The sequence below is a fragment of the Penicillium cosmopolitanum genome (genome assembly GCF_028827165.1).
Source record: "Penicillium cosmopolitanum strain IBT 29677 chromosome Unknown utg000006l:49.0-5199605.0:1.0-5204138.0, whole genome shotgun sequence".
Taxonomy (NCBI): Eukaryota; Fungi; Ascomycota; class Eurotiomycetes; order Eurotiales; family Aspergillaceae; genus Penicillium; species Penicillium cosmopolitanum.
Genome location: NW_026622676.1, coordinates 843,041 through 857,902, shown reverse-complemented (window position 1 = coordinate 857,902; position 14,862 = coordinate 843,041). Strand labels below are relative to the sequence as shown.

The 14,862-nt window shown below is 49.4% G+C and overlaps 8 protein-coding genes across 8 annotated transcripts; 4 read left to right on the top strand and 4 right to left on the bottom strand.

The window, feature by feature from the left end:
* Positions 1-24: 24 nt before the first annotated feature.
* On the bottom strand, positions 25-2,744 carry N7509_004852 (putative C6 transcription factor; the record flags this gene model as incomplete). The annotated part of the gene is made up of 4 exons (XM_056629489.1): positions 25-99; positions 167-573; positions 632-1,907; positions 1,989-2,744. 4 exons carry the CDS (start codon positions 2,742-2,744, stop codon positions 25-27), a joined length of 2,514 nt encoding a protein of 837 aa, XP_056488791.1.
* A 1,027-nt stretch (positions 2,745-3,771) lies between these two features.
* N7509_004851 (lipid-binding SYLF domain-containing protein) lies at positions 3,772-5,084 on the top strand (the record flags this gene model as incomplete). Its single annotated transcript, XM_056629488.1, has 3 exons — positions 3,772-3,883; positions 3,950-4,065; positions 4,125-5,084. The coding sequence occupies 3 exons, from the start codon at positions 3,772-3,774 to the stop codon at positions 5,082-5,084; spliced, it is 1,188 nt and encodes a 395-aa protein (XP_056488790.1).
* A 1,256-nt stretch (positions 5,085-6,340) lies between these two features.
* On the bottom strand, positions 6,341-6,694 carry N7509_004850 (uncharacterized protein; the record flags this gene model as incomplete). The annotated part of the gene is made up of 2 exons (XM_056629487.1): positions 6,341-6,554; positions 6,618-6,694. The coding sequence occupies 2 exons, from the start codon at positions 6,692-6,694 to the stop codon at positions 6,341-6,343; spliced, it is 291 nt and encodes a 96-aa protein (XP_056488789.1).
* Positions 6,695-7,044: 350 nt separating this feature from the next.
* N7509_004849 (uncharacterized protein) lies at positions 7,045-7,433 on the top strand (the record flags this gene model as incomplete). The annotated part of the gene is made up of 2 exons (XM_056629486.1): positions 7,045-7,069; positions 7,186-7,433. 2 exons carry the CDS (start codon positions 7,045-7,047, stop codon positions 7,431-7,433), a joined length of 273 nt encoding a protein of 90 aa, XP_056488788.1.
* Positions 7,434-8,020: 587 nt separating this feature from the next.
* On the top strand, positions 8,021-8,958 carry N7509_004848 (sucrase/ferredoxin-like domain-containing protein; the record flags this gene model as incomplete). The annotated part of the gene is made up of 3 exons (XM_056629485.1): positions 8,021-8,264; positions 8,288-8,310; positions 8,368-8,958. The coding sequence occupies 3 exons, from the start codon at positions 8,021-8,023 to the stop codon at positions 8,956-8,958; spliced, it is 858 nt and encodes a 285-aa protein (XP_056488787.1).
* Positions 8,959-9,142: 184 nt separating this feature from the next.
* N7509_004847 (Peptidase S12 Pab87-related C-terminal) lies at positions 9,143-10,726 on the bottom strand (the record flags this gene model as incomplete). Its single annotated transcript, XM_056629484.1, has 2 exons — positions 9,143-10,555; positions 10,610-10,726. 2 exons carry the CDS (start codon positions 10,724-10,726, stop codon positions 9,143-9,145), a joined length of 1,530 nt encoding a protein of 509 aa, XP_056488786.1.
* Positions 10,727-11,561: 835 nt separating this feature from the next.
* sld2 lies at positions 11,562-13,294 on the top strand (the record flags this gene model as incomplete). The annotated part of the gene is made up of 2 exons (XM_056629483.1): positions 11,562-11,718; positions 11,796-13,294. 2 exons carry the CDS (start codon positions 11,562-11,564, stop codon positions 13,292-13,294), a joined length of 1,656 nt encoding a protein of 551 aa, XP_056488785.1.
* A 203-nt stretch (positions 13,295-13,497) lies between these two features.
* Positions 13,498-14,698, bottom strand: N7509_004845 (RING finger domain protein; the record flags this gene model as incomplete). The annotated part of the gene is made up of 2 exons (XM_056629482.1): positions 13,498-14,429; positions 14,488-14,698. 2 exons carry the CDS (start codon positions 14,696-14,698, stop codon positions 13,498-13,500), a joined length of 1,143 nt encoding a protein of 380 aa, XP_056488784.1.
* Between the last annotated feature and the right edge of the window lie 164 nt (positions 14,699-14,862).

Genomic DNA, 14,862 nt, shown 5'->3' with positions numbered 1-14,862 from the left:
TTGCGCGAGAAATACCTAGCCTGGTTAATTGCCCAGTGCAATTCCCGTTAAATCCTCCCAGTCGAAAACGTCGAGGAAGGGATCGAAAGCGTCAGGTGGCTGGGGTGGTCAGTCAGTACGGCTTGAAGAAAAAAAAAATCGGATCTAGATAGCAAAGTGAACTCACCGGTACGACCATATTCGACGGTGGGAGAATACCGTCAAAGTCGGATGGCATCACGGTCGCCATACCTGGCGTCGAAACAAAAGTAGCGACCTGGTTGTCTTTGAAACTGCCCATTCCGGGGTCCCCCAGATGTTCACAGGTAGCATGTCGGGTGAAGAGTGTCTGTGCGAAAGAGAGGACTCGCTCTACAACCTGTTGCTTATACATAATGGATTGAGCCGGCCAGACTTTGGACTTGACCAAGGCAACGATTGTTGAGAGGAAGAAGTAATCCTTTGCACCCTTGACGACAAGTAAGAAGCGGTTTTCAAGACATATGAGAGCTATCTCAACCAGTGAAATGAGAGAATCTGGAAGACCGGGTAGTGTATGGAGTGTAAACGTGGGGCTGGAAGGATCACAAGTGGCTAGAAAGTCAATATTAGTTTTGTCGTGTGGACATTAGAAGGTTGAGGTAGTACACACTCTTTTCCTTCGCCAAGTATAATAGCTGGCAAATCGAGATGTAGGCCTGAACGGTCCACTCCCCCAGCATGCAAAGTGACAATGGCTGTGAGATTTCATATAGTCTTTTTTGCGTTGTAAGAATCCTCACCGCTGCGTCAAGACGGGAGCGGGCTGAGGGTGCGAAGAGCGCCTCCCGGTGCGCCTCGATCGCAAATGGGGTATGGATAGAAAGAAGGCTTTGTGCTAGCCTTGTCTCGATCATGGCTTTCCAAAGGGTGACCTTGAGTTGGCTGGTATGATCGTTGGGTTCCGATATCGACCATACCGGAATCCGCGAAAAATGTCGACTAAGTTCCCAGTCCAACCGTTGGATTTCTTCGTAGCGGCAGCTGATTCGAGGAGAGTGCATGAGTTGACATGCCCTGAGACGAATGGGCAGCGACCGGTACATGATCGTTGCAAACGAAGAATCAGTAATCTCACTAGCAGGACGGCTCTGAGGGGCTTCCGTGGTTCCCTCGTGAATCTCATCATCATTGATATTTAGTGCAGGGAGAGTATCGTAGTCTGTACTTTGGATATTCGGAGGCATGCCTCGATCGATAGCCACTTGGAGATCAAGTTCCACAATGGTCATCCATATCCGCCGGCGCATCTCCTTATTGAAAACGGAGATACGGGCATACTTATTAGGATCACGATGATATCCTGATAGCATTGCCTGTTTAATGAGGGTACCCGTTGAAAGCCAAGCTTTGCTGCGCTTGGTTCCGAAGCAGTTTTGCGCAACTACCAGCAAGATGTATAGCCGCAAGGCTGTTATCTCTGGCCGCTTTATTTGCGCATTGTCGATCCACTTCTCTGCATGGAGCACCCACTCAACGGCAGTATAGCATTTGAGTGGGGTTGGGCTCTTCTCCTGCAAACTACCTACATCTGCAAGGTTCCACGCACACGCAAGAACGAGCAGAAGCTGCACTAGAAATCCGGTAGAAACATTGCTGGGATTATCCATCAGAGCAAAGAATTGGTCCACTTCCCGTAGAAACGACGGGGCGTGGAGGATGCGGTGTTGGCATTCGATGTATGTTAGATATAAACCAACGAGCTCGTCAACAACGCCACGTGCTGGCAAGAGATCGATCAATGATGCCGTCGTGGGCTCAGGGAAAGGCGTGTTGAGAGGTACCCGTTTCCAAAGTCCCTTCTTGACGCGAACTAAATCGGGGCGGACTTGAGAAAGGATCGGATTTGTTACTCTGATCTCTTCGGCAAAGGGCCTAATGTCGGGAAACTGTTCACAATTAACACCAATGGCTATTGAGGATAGGGCGAATTTTCCTTTTCACAAGAAATACGCAATGGTCGAACATACCTGAGCGATGAGGTTAGCATAGATGCCCGACCCACTATAACGTGTTTTCGTCTCGCGGCCCCTCATCATTATACGTGGCGAAAGATCCAATTGATGCGACGGCGACAATGTATCTTCCTCGTCTGCCTCGTCGATGTCTTCACTGTCGACCTGCGACGTGAACGGCAAGTCAGGCTCCGGCGCAGATCGTTTTTGCCGTTGCAACAAGCCCGTATTCACATACGGTTCCTGGTTAATCGCCGCCTTGGGTGCGCCGAGGACGGTCTCGAGAAATCCACGCTCACGCCCAGAGTGCTTTCCCCTAGGATGTGTGTGCAAATGTGGATGGCGATGATTATGTAGGTGATTTTGATGATGCTGAATATGATTCTCGGGCTCATGCTGGTGTGGGCCATCTCGAGGCGTAGCATCCAGCGTAGGGCCGAGGCCGAGGTTGGTGTTCGAAACGAGTGCGTCCGGCCGAGTCGACACCGTCAAACCCGAGTCTGTTGGCGTCTGAATGGTCTGTTCAGGTTGGGGAACGGTGGGCCCTTGATTAGATGTCTTCGAAGCGCCGACTGTGGCGGGAGCTTGCCATAGAAATCCATCTTCATAGACACACTTCCAGGGCGTCCTGCCTTTCGAGCACCGGGTACACGTGGGATACTCGCGATCACAGCGTAGCTTACGGCTGCGACACGGCTGACAAGCGTTTGTACGCCGTCTGCGCTTCTTTGGCCTCTCGGCTGGTGAATTTCCAAGACCCTGGATCTCCATTCTGGATCTGGAACTGAATCCTGGATCTTTTTCTGTTCAATTGAATATAGGAGGATCTACCCTAAAATTCCGGGGGCGATGCAGTTAAGCTGTCCCGCACCCGCGTGTCCGGCGGCAAGAGGACCCACTTTTCTCGTGAGTGACTCAGCGGACCCCCTTCCTAATCCGGAAAGCTCCTCCGATCTCGGACGCGTACTCTTTTCCAGTACTAGCCTCAACCTTGCACGCAGAGGCTTCTTTTTGCTTTTCTTTCAAGAGATTGTTACGGCCGTTAGAATATCATATCTCGGAGTGGAAAGCCTCATATCTCCGGTGGAAATCTGGAACACAAAGATACAGTCGTATACTCGACGGTTTGGTGGGATGTAACACCCAAATATCTTGGAGTCATCCAGACAGGTCCAATTGGAAACGAAAATATCCAATTCAAGTTAGAGCTAGTAAGTAAGCCCAGGCATTTCAAATGCTATTTTAATTTCCCTACAGTCTGTGATATATCAACAACTTGAAGGTTGAAAATAAAGAGCTTATCATTTCGACCAAACGACACGCGTACTAGCTTCAAGTTGATGAATTAATGCCTGAGGCTCAGTAGACCCCAGAGCAATTGCTCAGAGGTAAAAGGACCAAAATCAAGAATCATGATATTATACATATGTTCGAATTGCCGAAGGATCCATGAGAATGTTTTGCCTTCAACGCCTGTCATCCTCAAGTCCGTGGACTCAAGCCACAATACAACACGAGGCGCCACAAACCGGCCACGCCCGATCGACGACAGCCTTGCCCCTAAAAGCTTGGCCCCCTCGCACTTCCCCTCCATGACATCCCAAACACATTCAAGTTTCTGATCCTTTGCTGGAGCTTTCACAATAGAAATATCTTGAAAATAACCCCACCAAGTATCAACTTGACTGGCATCCTTGTGTTTGGCGACCCCAAGCTACACAACTTTGGATCAGCGAAAGCGCGAATAGCTCCACAAAGCATATTGAAAGTTGTCCTCGTCCTCGCGGCCCTGGACATCATGACGGATAATGAGAGCTTAGTATCACGCTCTAGTTCGACCTCCTCCACTTCATCGAAGTGGGCCAAAATGCAGAGCCAGCTGCATACCCCGATACCATCATCTTTATCCGGTGTGTACTTCACTCGAGTATCACGTAACCGAGGATTCGAATACTGATAAAAACCCCCCCTTTCAGGCGAATGCGCAAAGGCAGAGAAAATTCTTAGGTCATTCTTGTATCCTAAGTCAAAAAAGGCTCAGGATGAAGATACAGAACTCGGCATCCCACGCGCGATTCTATCACGCGCCAAGGCAAGCAACTCAAGTCCAAAAAGTTATTATAGCGAACCACGCTGACCGATACATCGCAGGGCTTAGCTGTCTTCACCGCCACAAAAGCAGGAATCGTAGGCTCATTTCGCTTCGGGTCGGGCCTCATTGTTGTCCGTCTTGAAGACGGCACATGGTCTGCACCGTCAGCCATGTCAACGGGAGGAATTGGATTAGGCACCCAGCTAGGCTTCGAAAAAACGGACTTCGTCTTCGTTCTGAATAGCGAGAAGGCAATCAAGACCTTCACAAAATCCGGATCAGTTACGCTAGGCAAGAACCTCTCCGTCGCACTAGGGCCTTATGGACGAAGTGCGGAATTTAGCGGTGTGTTGAGTTCAAAAGGACTGGCAGGTATGTTTGCCTACTCGAAATCACGAGGCATTTTCGGTGGCAAGTCATGGGAAGGTGGGATTATTGGGGAGCGACCAGAGGCTAATAAGAAGATGTATGGTATAACCATCTCCGCAAGTGAACTTTTGAGTGGCAAAGTTGAGCCACCACCAGAGGCTGGACCATTGATGGAGATCCTAAATTCAGAGAAGTTTCGAATCCCTGATTATGAAATCGATGTATCACCAATAGCATCGACAGAGCAGCTTGCTCGAGATAATCACGAAGGTGATTCAAAGACTTATCACGAGGAGCTCGCTAAGGATATCCATCAGGAAGTTACTGGATTTCCTGTTGAGCTATCTGCTGAACCCAAAGCTCAATATATTGCCGAACTACCCGCCAACACTCCCGCCGACATGCCCTTTGAGTTGCCGGCTGATGTTCCCAGTGATTCTTCTAAGAAGACCGGGGAAACTTCAGCCGAGAACCCAGCCAGATTTAATGAACTAGATGCGGGGCCTGTGAACGACGTTTTCGAGCTACCCGCTGAAGTCCCTTTCTTCCCCAACGAGCGACGGGCTGATGATGATATACCAAGCCCTATCGAACGAGATTCTCTCCAACCTCTTCCTCTGAGGATACAAAAACGAGGAGGAACCAGCTAGCAGCTGTAAAAGGCCCGGCTTGGGAGAATCCGTTCTAGATGCATAGATCGGTATCATCATATTGTCGATCAACTTGAACATTTCTCATAAGAACTGTCCGAATATTGTGGCTTATAATCTACTAGTGGAGGACAAATGATAGACGCCCAAATCACCATCTTAGCTTTGATCAGCTTTCGTCCCATTTGGTGCTTTTGTATCCTAGCATTGGACATGTTAATAACCCCTCTTTATCGAGGCTGAGGGCGTTTCGTCAACACGTAAAGCAACAACAATTTTAGGATAATGAGGACATCCATATTCGCTCAAAGTGAAAGATTTGCAGCATCATCCATCCTGGAATTTTCAAATCTAAAACGGAGTTCAGGTCAATCCATATTGCTTGCAAGTATGCATTAGTTTCTGATCTAAGTATCCTGTTAAGTACAGACCAGCATGTCAGACTTGGCGTTGGAATACCAGTTGGTAAAAAGTCTCGAATATTTTAAAGGCGAATACGGCGCCCCATAAGCGCAGGGTGGTCAGTAGTTGTATATGTACTCATATAGCGGTATTTTACGATGGCACCGCAAAATCCAAGCCCTTGTTGACCGGCCTGGCCTCCGCCTTCTCATGGCGGACTAGTAGCTACCTGAGATGGAATAAATTGGCAAATATATTCCATCCCAGGTAGCTACTAGTCTGCGATTAGAACCTTGGAAGTGGTCAAAAATGGAGGCCAATAGGAAGTTTCAAACTTTTGCAACACCACTGTAAAATACCCCTGTATACAACTACTGACCACCCTGTGCTTATGGAGCGCCGTAGGCGAACCGGCTCTGGGCGCCAATGGTATACTTTATGCCTGTATTTTAATTTCCCAATGACAATATCTGTCTCTGGGGCTGTAGTTGCCCTAGTTGCTGTCGTTGTTTACGTGCGCCCGGAGGAAGGTGCGATGGTTGCCAGCCCAAGTAGAACAAAACAACTCTCCCCCTTCGCTCACCATCTTCTTCGAAACAACATCTCTCGTCAAACTCCAAGGTGGATCCAGTACAGGACCAGGAGTCGCCAGACTCTGGATCTTCTGTGAATCTGGATGAAATACCAACAGGACTCCCATAACCTCATTCCGCAGCCGAGGACCGCCTGGATAAGGCCATTTCCGGAGACCTCGATGAACAAGCGGTAATCTTCATCCTTATGAATTACGTCAAGGCCATGACTTCCAACATCCCGGATAACCCCATAGTCTGGAGCCTCTTTCAAAGCGCGTTTCAACCAGCGAAACTCTTCAAAGGCACATGGTTGCCGAAATCGATGGATACCTCATCGCAGAGGAGCTCAACTGGGAGAGATTTAAAATCGTTGAAGTCAAGCAAGGAATCCGGGCTCGCAACAAAAATCCCAAGTTTCACTGGCAGCGGGCTGCCGAAATGGTTACCCGGATTAAGGGTGTTAATCTTCAGGAGAGGAACGCCAGTGCGCTTCCTAAAGGCCAGTGAGTGAAGCTGAGATTTGTTTGGTTTCTGCAGGAAGAAGCTAATGTCATACCGTAGCAGAATGCTCAAGGCCTGGCTCCCTGCGAAGACCAGCGAGCTCAGGGCGGCGGTCCGGGTGGTCACCGCCATGTATGTTTATACCTATCATGTTGCGTGAAGACGTAGTATGGTATCAGCTAACTGAGGTCAAATACAGTCCCCAAAGACTTGCCAGAAGTGTGGTGTCGTCTTCCCCAGTAAATTAATACTTCAGGGTCAGAAACTTTGCACCGGGATGTATAGCTGACCCAGATCGGATTCTTCTCTTCCGGCCGCTTCTTCTTTACGCTGCTTCTCGAAGAACTCGTTCAGATCAAGTGTCGATCCCGTACGAGGAAACATTTGAAGGGCACAGTATCGCAAAATGCGGCTCGTTGTGCCTTATTTCCACCCACGAACTGATCAATCATATACATACCTATCTGGTACTCCCTCCCAATATGGCAGCGGGGAGAGAGGTTCATTGTGAGTGATATTCCCCAATATAGCTAATACTCCTATCTACTAACATTGGGGAAAAGATGCTTGCATTTGTGCAATTGTTCTTATCTGCGCGCGTTTGTGTAAGAGTAAAGATCTAGCCTTCGAGCCTTCGACGATAAATGAATCATCGCATCGATGTCTCGCTGTGATTCATCATTTTCGAGAGCATGCCGAATCAGCCGATCGAGTAGAGAAGGTCTTAAAAATTATGGAGACCCGGGTCAATGATATGGGCGACCTTGCTGCGTGGACTAATAGTGGGCTTGTTCATTCGGAGGGCTTGGCCGCCAACCATCAGCCTACAGTGGGAAATGCGGCTGTCTTTCCTTGGGATGAATTACAATGAGCCTTCAAATTTGCCTATTGATGACATATTCGGTTTTCCGTCGTCGGAGCTATTCCATGATGAGTTCCCTTTCGATAACAATCTTGAATTCGGAATATTGGATGATCTTAGGAGCAATATCCAAACCGATATGAATTTCAATGATTGAGAACCTCCGAATGATCATTTCTATCGAATGGCCCCGATATGAGCGTATAAAAATTCCCCGAGTTATTTTTGCTGGTCGGCCTTGTGATATATTTCCTGCGGCGTTTACTAAGTGACTAGTATGAGATATCCGACACCAACATGTTAGTTACTAAGTAATTTGAAAGTAAATAGATATAGCCAGGAGGGTGATTAAATTCTATCCAATTCCCCGATCGCTTTATTGTGGAGAATGAAAGGAGTCAAACCTTGAACCTTGTCATGATAGACTCGGGCTTCGGGGTTAACCACGGCCGGGGACGTTTTAGCTCGGACATACTCCATCCAGGCAACCATGACCGACCGCGATATTTAAGCCCGATTTAAAACCCGACTGTATCCTCAACGATATTCTGTAGAATTCCGAGAGACACAAAAATCCAATCCTCCGAGTCACCGCAATGCTACGCTCACTACTCTCTCTAGGTCGGACTTCGGACAACTACTTCGTGCCTCAGGTGGATCCAGCGCAAGATGGGGCCGATTGTCTAAAGGACTGCGCCGATTGCACAATCCAATTCCCTTCTAAGGTGAAGGTGGAAAATTCGAGGCCCCTTTATGGCCACATTAAAGCGTTCAACGCACACGTCCTCGTTGCGACGGGGCAATCCGACTGGAAAGAGAAGGTCGAGCATGAAAAGGGTAGTTTGATGGAGGCGTTTGATCAGCCCTCGCGAACTCGGGGCTCGGGGTAAGTTTGACCAATTAGTTAGCCCCGATTTGATCTCTTCATGCTAATGGATTCCAGCGAATTATGGTTTCCGCATCGAATCTACACATCCCGGAGCAGGAAGCTGGCGAACAATCAAAGCGCACATCAGTGCTTATTCTCCCGTCTTTCACATTTGTGGACTCCGTCTCCCAAGCCGACGTGCCCAGCCTCGTCCGTAGATATATCGATAACGCAAGCGACGAGAAAAACGGTCACAATGGTTCTGCTATTCCAGATAGCGGGATGAGTGCTCGACCGTGCGAACTAGACTACGTGGTTTTGCTCTGTTCACACCGAAGACGAGATGCGCGCTGTGGAATTACGGCTCCACTAATCAAGCGCGAGTTAGAGAGGCATCTTCGGCCCTTGGGATTGGATCGCGACGCAGACGATTCTCGGCCTGGTGGTGCAGGAATCTTCTTCGTCTCGCATGTTGGCGGCCACAAGTTTTCTGCAAATGTACTTGTGTACCGGAAGAAAGATCAGCAAATGATCTGGCTGGCGCGCGTACGGCCGGAACATTGCGAGGGAATTGTCAAATATACTATTCTTCAAGGGAAGGTGGTTCACCCCGATACACAACTTAGGGGCGGGTTTGACCGCGTAAAAGGGCTGACGAGTTGGTGATGGAGGTCGCAGTATTTGCAACACTTCATCGTTATGGCAAGAACACCATGGCAGCTTTTTTGAGTGCATGTCTCCAAGCTTTTTTTGCAAGTTATAGAATACCCATGGCTATATGTTACTCTGGATAATTTAATCGCTGTCAGAACACATTCCCCGAGCACATCGGTCCCCTCCAACAACACCGTTATGAAAGGCTTCGCTGGAACCAAATCTTCTCTCCTTTCATAGCCGGCTCAAGAAGCATTCCGATTTTGGTGACTACCCCCGTAGAGTCAATGTAAAATTCCACAGCAAACGGCTGCAGTGAAACAAGATTCAATACTTTCGACTGTCCTATGAAGAACTCGCCGCTTGCATGTGTAAGACTTAGCTGAGATGGTAGCGTTCCTTGAGACACATCGGCAGTCAATTGGCCATCAGTACACTCGAGCGTAATCCAAGCATTTGCCGGATATCTGTACATTCCAGTGTACTTCTCCAATGGTAAAGAGTGCGGGATTGGAGGATCGGGCAAATTAGGGAAAACCTTTTGCTTGGTATCTTCCAAATCCTTCGGCTTAAATACCTCGTTCACCACCTCACGCTGCTTTGCCAGACAGGCTGACATCTGCTCTGTATGGTGCGGGCTAGTTGGGCCTAATAGCCTATCCATTAAGTAAACAGCCAACTGGAAGCAAGCAAGTCTTGCAGGGTCCGAGTTGCCCATAATGACGAGGCCAAACTTCCTCTTTGGGAGAAAGCCGACATAGGTACTGAAACCCGGCCATCCACCGGTGTGCCAATAAAGGTTTTCGCCGCGGTAGTTGTCGACGTACCACCCCAGGGCATAGCCATGATACGGAGAAGGCAAATTGACGTCGCCTGTCTCGAAATGAAAGATTCTCGGTTTGATCAAAGAATCATGGCCCTTTAACGGGCCACTCTTTTCTATCAATGCGCGCAACCAGTGGGTGTAGTCGAGAACCGTGCTGACCATGGCCCCTGCTCCTTTATTGGGCATCCAGCTTAGTGCTTTTTGAAGATGATAGTAGTAGCCGCCTTTTCCATCGGCCAACCAAGTATATCCATGGACGAGCCGTCTCGCGGTCGAAGGATTATCCTTGACCTCTTGAGTGGAGAAGTATGTGTCATGCATGCCCAGGGGATCCCATATCCGTTTCTTCATGTAGGACCCCAGTTTCTCACCTGTCAGCTGCTCCAGAGCATAGGATACCGAGGCGTACATTTGATTAGAGTACTGGTAAGTGGTTCTTGGCGGGTCGGTCAAAGGCAGGTGTCTAAGGGACCGAACGAGGGTTTTTGAATCCATGTTATTCGGCGTAAACGTGAACATCCATCCATGATCTGGGAGACCAGAACGATGGGAGAGGGCATCTTCGAGTGTCGTATGCTGTGTCGCATAATCATCCGCCAGAACGAAGTCTTCTGGGATGATGGCAGATATTGGCGTGTTCCAGTCAATTGGGTTATCTGTATCTTTGCTATCTTGAATGGCTGTTGAAGCAGCCAAAGCGGCAAATGCTTTGGTGGTGCTGCATGTTGGAAATAGAGTGTCGGTTGTCATTTTTTTGTCTGGCAACTCGGATATGCCGTAGGCCTGTGGAGGTCAGCGGCGTATACATTAGCAACAGCTTCTTGGTTCTTGTAGGACCTTTGAATAGGTTTTATCTCCATGAACCACAGCAATCGACAAGCCTGGAACCTTCCACTCATCGAGTAGCTTGCTGACCAGAGCGTCAAAATCGGGATCAAAGGGTGATTCAGGCATCCCGACGGTGATTTGCATTTCAAAATGAGCTTGAAGCTCAATGAAAGGTCAGTGTAATGAAGTCAGCAGCAGGTGTCTGTAGTTGTACAACCCGGAATAAAAAGATTTAGTCCTTTTGAGGGTCCATGGGGATTCTGGGGTAGTATTATATTGAGGTACCGCGTGAATTTATGTGTAGACAAGGCATCATTGGTGGAAGAGGCAAGCCACCACAAAAGATCCGAGTGCTGCTATTTAGACCGCCCTTCTTACTAATTGGACCACATTTTTGCTAACTATTTGGACCATGGCCCATTTAATCTAGATTAGTATGTATCTCTAATACAAATTTAGATACACCTCTGTTATACAGTAGCTACCTGAGATAGAATAGATTGGCCTATTTATTATATCTTAGATAGCTACTAGTCTACTATTTATCCAAATATTGTCAGTAATAGTAGGCAATAGAGGGTTGCAAACTTTAGTTGTATCACTGTATATCGAAATTTGTATGGGGTTCATATACTAATCTGAATTCAGAACGACCATGGTCCATTTAGCAAAAAGGGTGGTCCAACTAGCAGCACTCAAGGATCCGAGCGGTCAAATTCGGTAGCCTTATCAGGCATCTGAGTTCCTAGTGGCTGAGCAGAGTGAGTCTAGGCTAAACTTGAGCTGATGTACCGATGGGCTGCGGAGGGGGCGGAGGAAACTAAGAAGAGAAGTGGAGGAGGAGGTGCAGGCGGGCCCCGACGCGACAGTCCCGCGTTGAGTGGTTTTCGCGTTTCCCGCGTTGCTCTCGTTTGCATTTGCAACCTCCCACCACCTCCAATTCCAATTCAACCATGCAATAATGGCAGACCACCCAGATGCTCTCTGCTCTCGTGAAGAGGCTGCGGAAAAGGCCACCGCAGTTCGTCAGGAATTGAAGGTCTGGGAAAAAGAATTCGCCGCTGCCAACGGTGGGCGCAAAGCCGGTCGCGACGATATCAAGCAAAACCCGCATATTGGTAAGTATACCAAGTGGATTGAATCATGAGTGGTTCCCTTTGAAATGTGCTAATATTTCGCTTCCTTCCTCTTCTAGCCCAGAAATACAAGGAGTATGGCCAATTAAAGAACCTCGAAGCCAAGCTCAATCGTCACGCAAACAGACAAGCAGAAGCAAAACTGCCAGAGTCGCAGTCCAAGAAGCGAAAACATGCGTCCCCATCAGGTCCAGCAAATGCGCCCCCCAATTCAACGACGCCGCGCAAATCATCCAAGGGTCTCTTTGCGACCCCTCGCCACTCTCGCAGCGAGATGACCCATCCCTCCAATCTAGACCCTTACGACTCCCCATCTACCTTTCGCAAGCTGTTCAGCCCGAGTACACATGCACAGAATATGCCGGCACCATCACCACTCAAGGCTGCGATTGGACCTACACCTCAGCGGGATGGCAAAACTCTTGGACTCTTCGATCTTCTTTCCGAGTCTGGTGGAAGCAACAATGCCACCCCCTCCGTGAATAGGCAGAAGGACGCCCTCGCCGCTGGGTTTCAAACACCATCCAAACCAAAAACCTTTGATCCCATCAAGGAAGCCCCCGAAGAAGAAGAGGAAGAATCGTCCCGAATCACGAGAACCCCGGCATCGTCCACCAAACAGTTCTATCTTGCCAATCTGTTCGCGACACCCACGACAATGCGCTACGCGGCCATGGTCGAGGCAGATGATGAGAAGGAAGTGCAAGCAAGTGCGAATCAGAAGTCTAACGCGCACTCCCCGGAGACCAATCACTCAGCCACACCGTCGTTTTTGCGCCGCTCGAATTCCGGACGTTACCCGGCTCCATCAAATAAAGATGGATCTGGATTAAGTCCCATCAAATCCAGACAGCCGGGTCGATTTCATGGCAAGGGCCTATCAACAATTGTGCAAGGTCTGCGAGACATGGAGGAGGAACGCTTGGATGCGGAAGAGGGACAAATGGATGATGATTGGGAGCTGATGCGCGAACTGGAGGGCGAGGCAGACGGCTTTAGTTACCCCGTTCCAGAGGCCCACCCTCCACAAGACGCGCAACGACCTTATAAGAAGAAGGGCCAGAAACGAACCACCCGGCGAGTCATCATGCGACCAGTGATTCGTCAAGCGAAACCACGGCAAGCAAGCAATGCGGCTCCTCAAGCGGAAGAAGAGAGTGACGACGAGCTGGCTGCGGACGTTGTCCCGGAGACACTAGTACAAGCTCATTCGGATGAAATTCCCCAGGACGTCTTGGACGCCGATGAGGAGGGGGATGAGGTCGCCTCATTGCATAACATGTCCGAGCCCGATCCAGATTCCGACGGCGACCCTGAATATGGCGAACAGACGAAGCCTGTGCCAAAGCCCAAGAGCTTTTCTGATCGCCTGAAAGAAGCGGTCTCTAAGGTCAAGCCAACATCTAAGGAGCCCGCGCCGGTTCCTGTCAAGTCCGCTCCAGCAACGGAAGAGAAGAAGCCGAAGGAACGAAAGGTCAACCCTCAAACCCACGCAAACTATCGGTCATTGAAAATCCACAGGGGGTCTCGGGGTGGTGGGCGCTTCCGCCGCAAATAGAGGGTGATGCGACTCCGGATGTCTGTATTCCTGCTTTCATGAAATAACGACTATTTTGATATTCAACAATTGGGCATGGGCATAAGCATGGGCATTTTTCATAGGAGGAATTATTTGTTATGCATTTTAGCAATTTCTCTATCATAATTCGTTAGTTCTAGAATACTATCTTCGGATAATGACCTGCATTTAGTCGAGATCTATCAATCAAGTAACTCTCTGTTCCGCGGTCTGGGATAACGCCCCCGTCGCCTAGATTGTACTTCGTTCTGAGTAGATGTAGATGTTTCGGACCCATCAGGTCTCGAGATGCGATCAAACAAGCTTCTATCTCGACCACGTATCGGAGACGCACTACGTCCGCGGGCCGGAGGTGGGTTGCGAGGCCGTCGACGCCCGCGATAGTTGGAATCTATTTCCTGGGACTCTCTGTCCCGAGAAGTATGTGTTGATGTTGGATATTGGACATGGCGATCCCAGTCTTCAAGTGAGGTATAAGGGCTTCGCAACCATGCCAGCATTTCATGGAGAAAAAGTCGGGCATTATCCCGTCCAATGAAGTCGCGCAGCAGCTCTTCCGCTTGTCCAGAGCTGCCCTTGATGTCGATAGTCCGCAAGATAGCAATGACATACTCGAGCAAGAACTCGGCATTATTTGCCCTGCGATCCTCTAGCCTCTGGTGTCCGGCGTGAGGCACAGGACCCCGGCCTTGTTCTTCGCCTTCGGGGCCTGGGGTCAAGAAGCTGAAGACTTGTAGTTCTCGGCGGATCCATTTTCGCGCTCGTGAGAGTAAGGCTTCGTCGCGATTGAAATTTTCTGGTGCTACCTCGCTGTACTGAGAGAGACGATTCGATCCCACCCGTAGCGAGTATAGATTGTTGCGATAGACGTTGCGCCTGGCCGAGAGAGGATCGTCAGATACAGGTGGACGCTGGTATGTACGGGAACGCGGTCCTCGCCGACGTGATCGCGCATCTCCTATATCCAAGCCACCTGCCAAGGCTCGCCGTTGTGTGTAACTCCGAGACGAAGTCTCGGGATTAGCTTTGGGCCGTTCGCGGGTGGGTACATTGTAGATTTTCGGTCCGCGGGGAGCATTCAACTCATATTTGACCGCAGTCAGGCCGACCTTACCTGTTATTGTAGAATCAGCTCGGGCACTACCAGCTTAAAGTGAGCCTTTTGGACATACATAGAGGACATGAGGGCTGCTGTTCCAGCCAGCTGAGGAGACATAAGTAGTCGAAGTTCGAGTGGTTGCATGGTACGGCGACAGTACGCTCCGTGATTGAATCCAGGCAGATCACACAAGGGTCGTTCGTTTCTCCGGTCAGCCCCTCATCTGCCACTTCCCTCAGTGTTTTCTGCAAGACCTCGTGTCGCACATCTGCCTCGTCTGCCATTGTCCGCCATGGGAGTTTCAGCAGTAATCAAGAAGCATCGCGAGCGGCGACTGTCAACGACTGTCAACGCTGCTAAGGTTAGGAAGACGCGATGGTCTTATCGCCCCATCCATATCACGTGTGTCCTCACGTGGTGATAAGGGCCCGCAGCTTTCTTTGAAGGT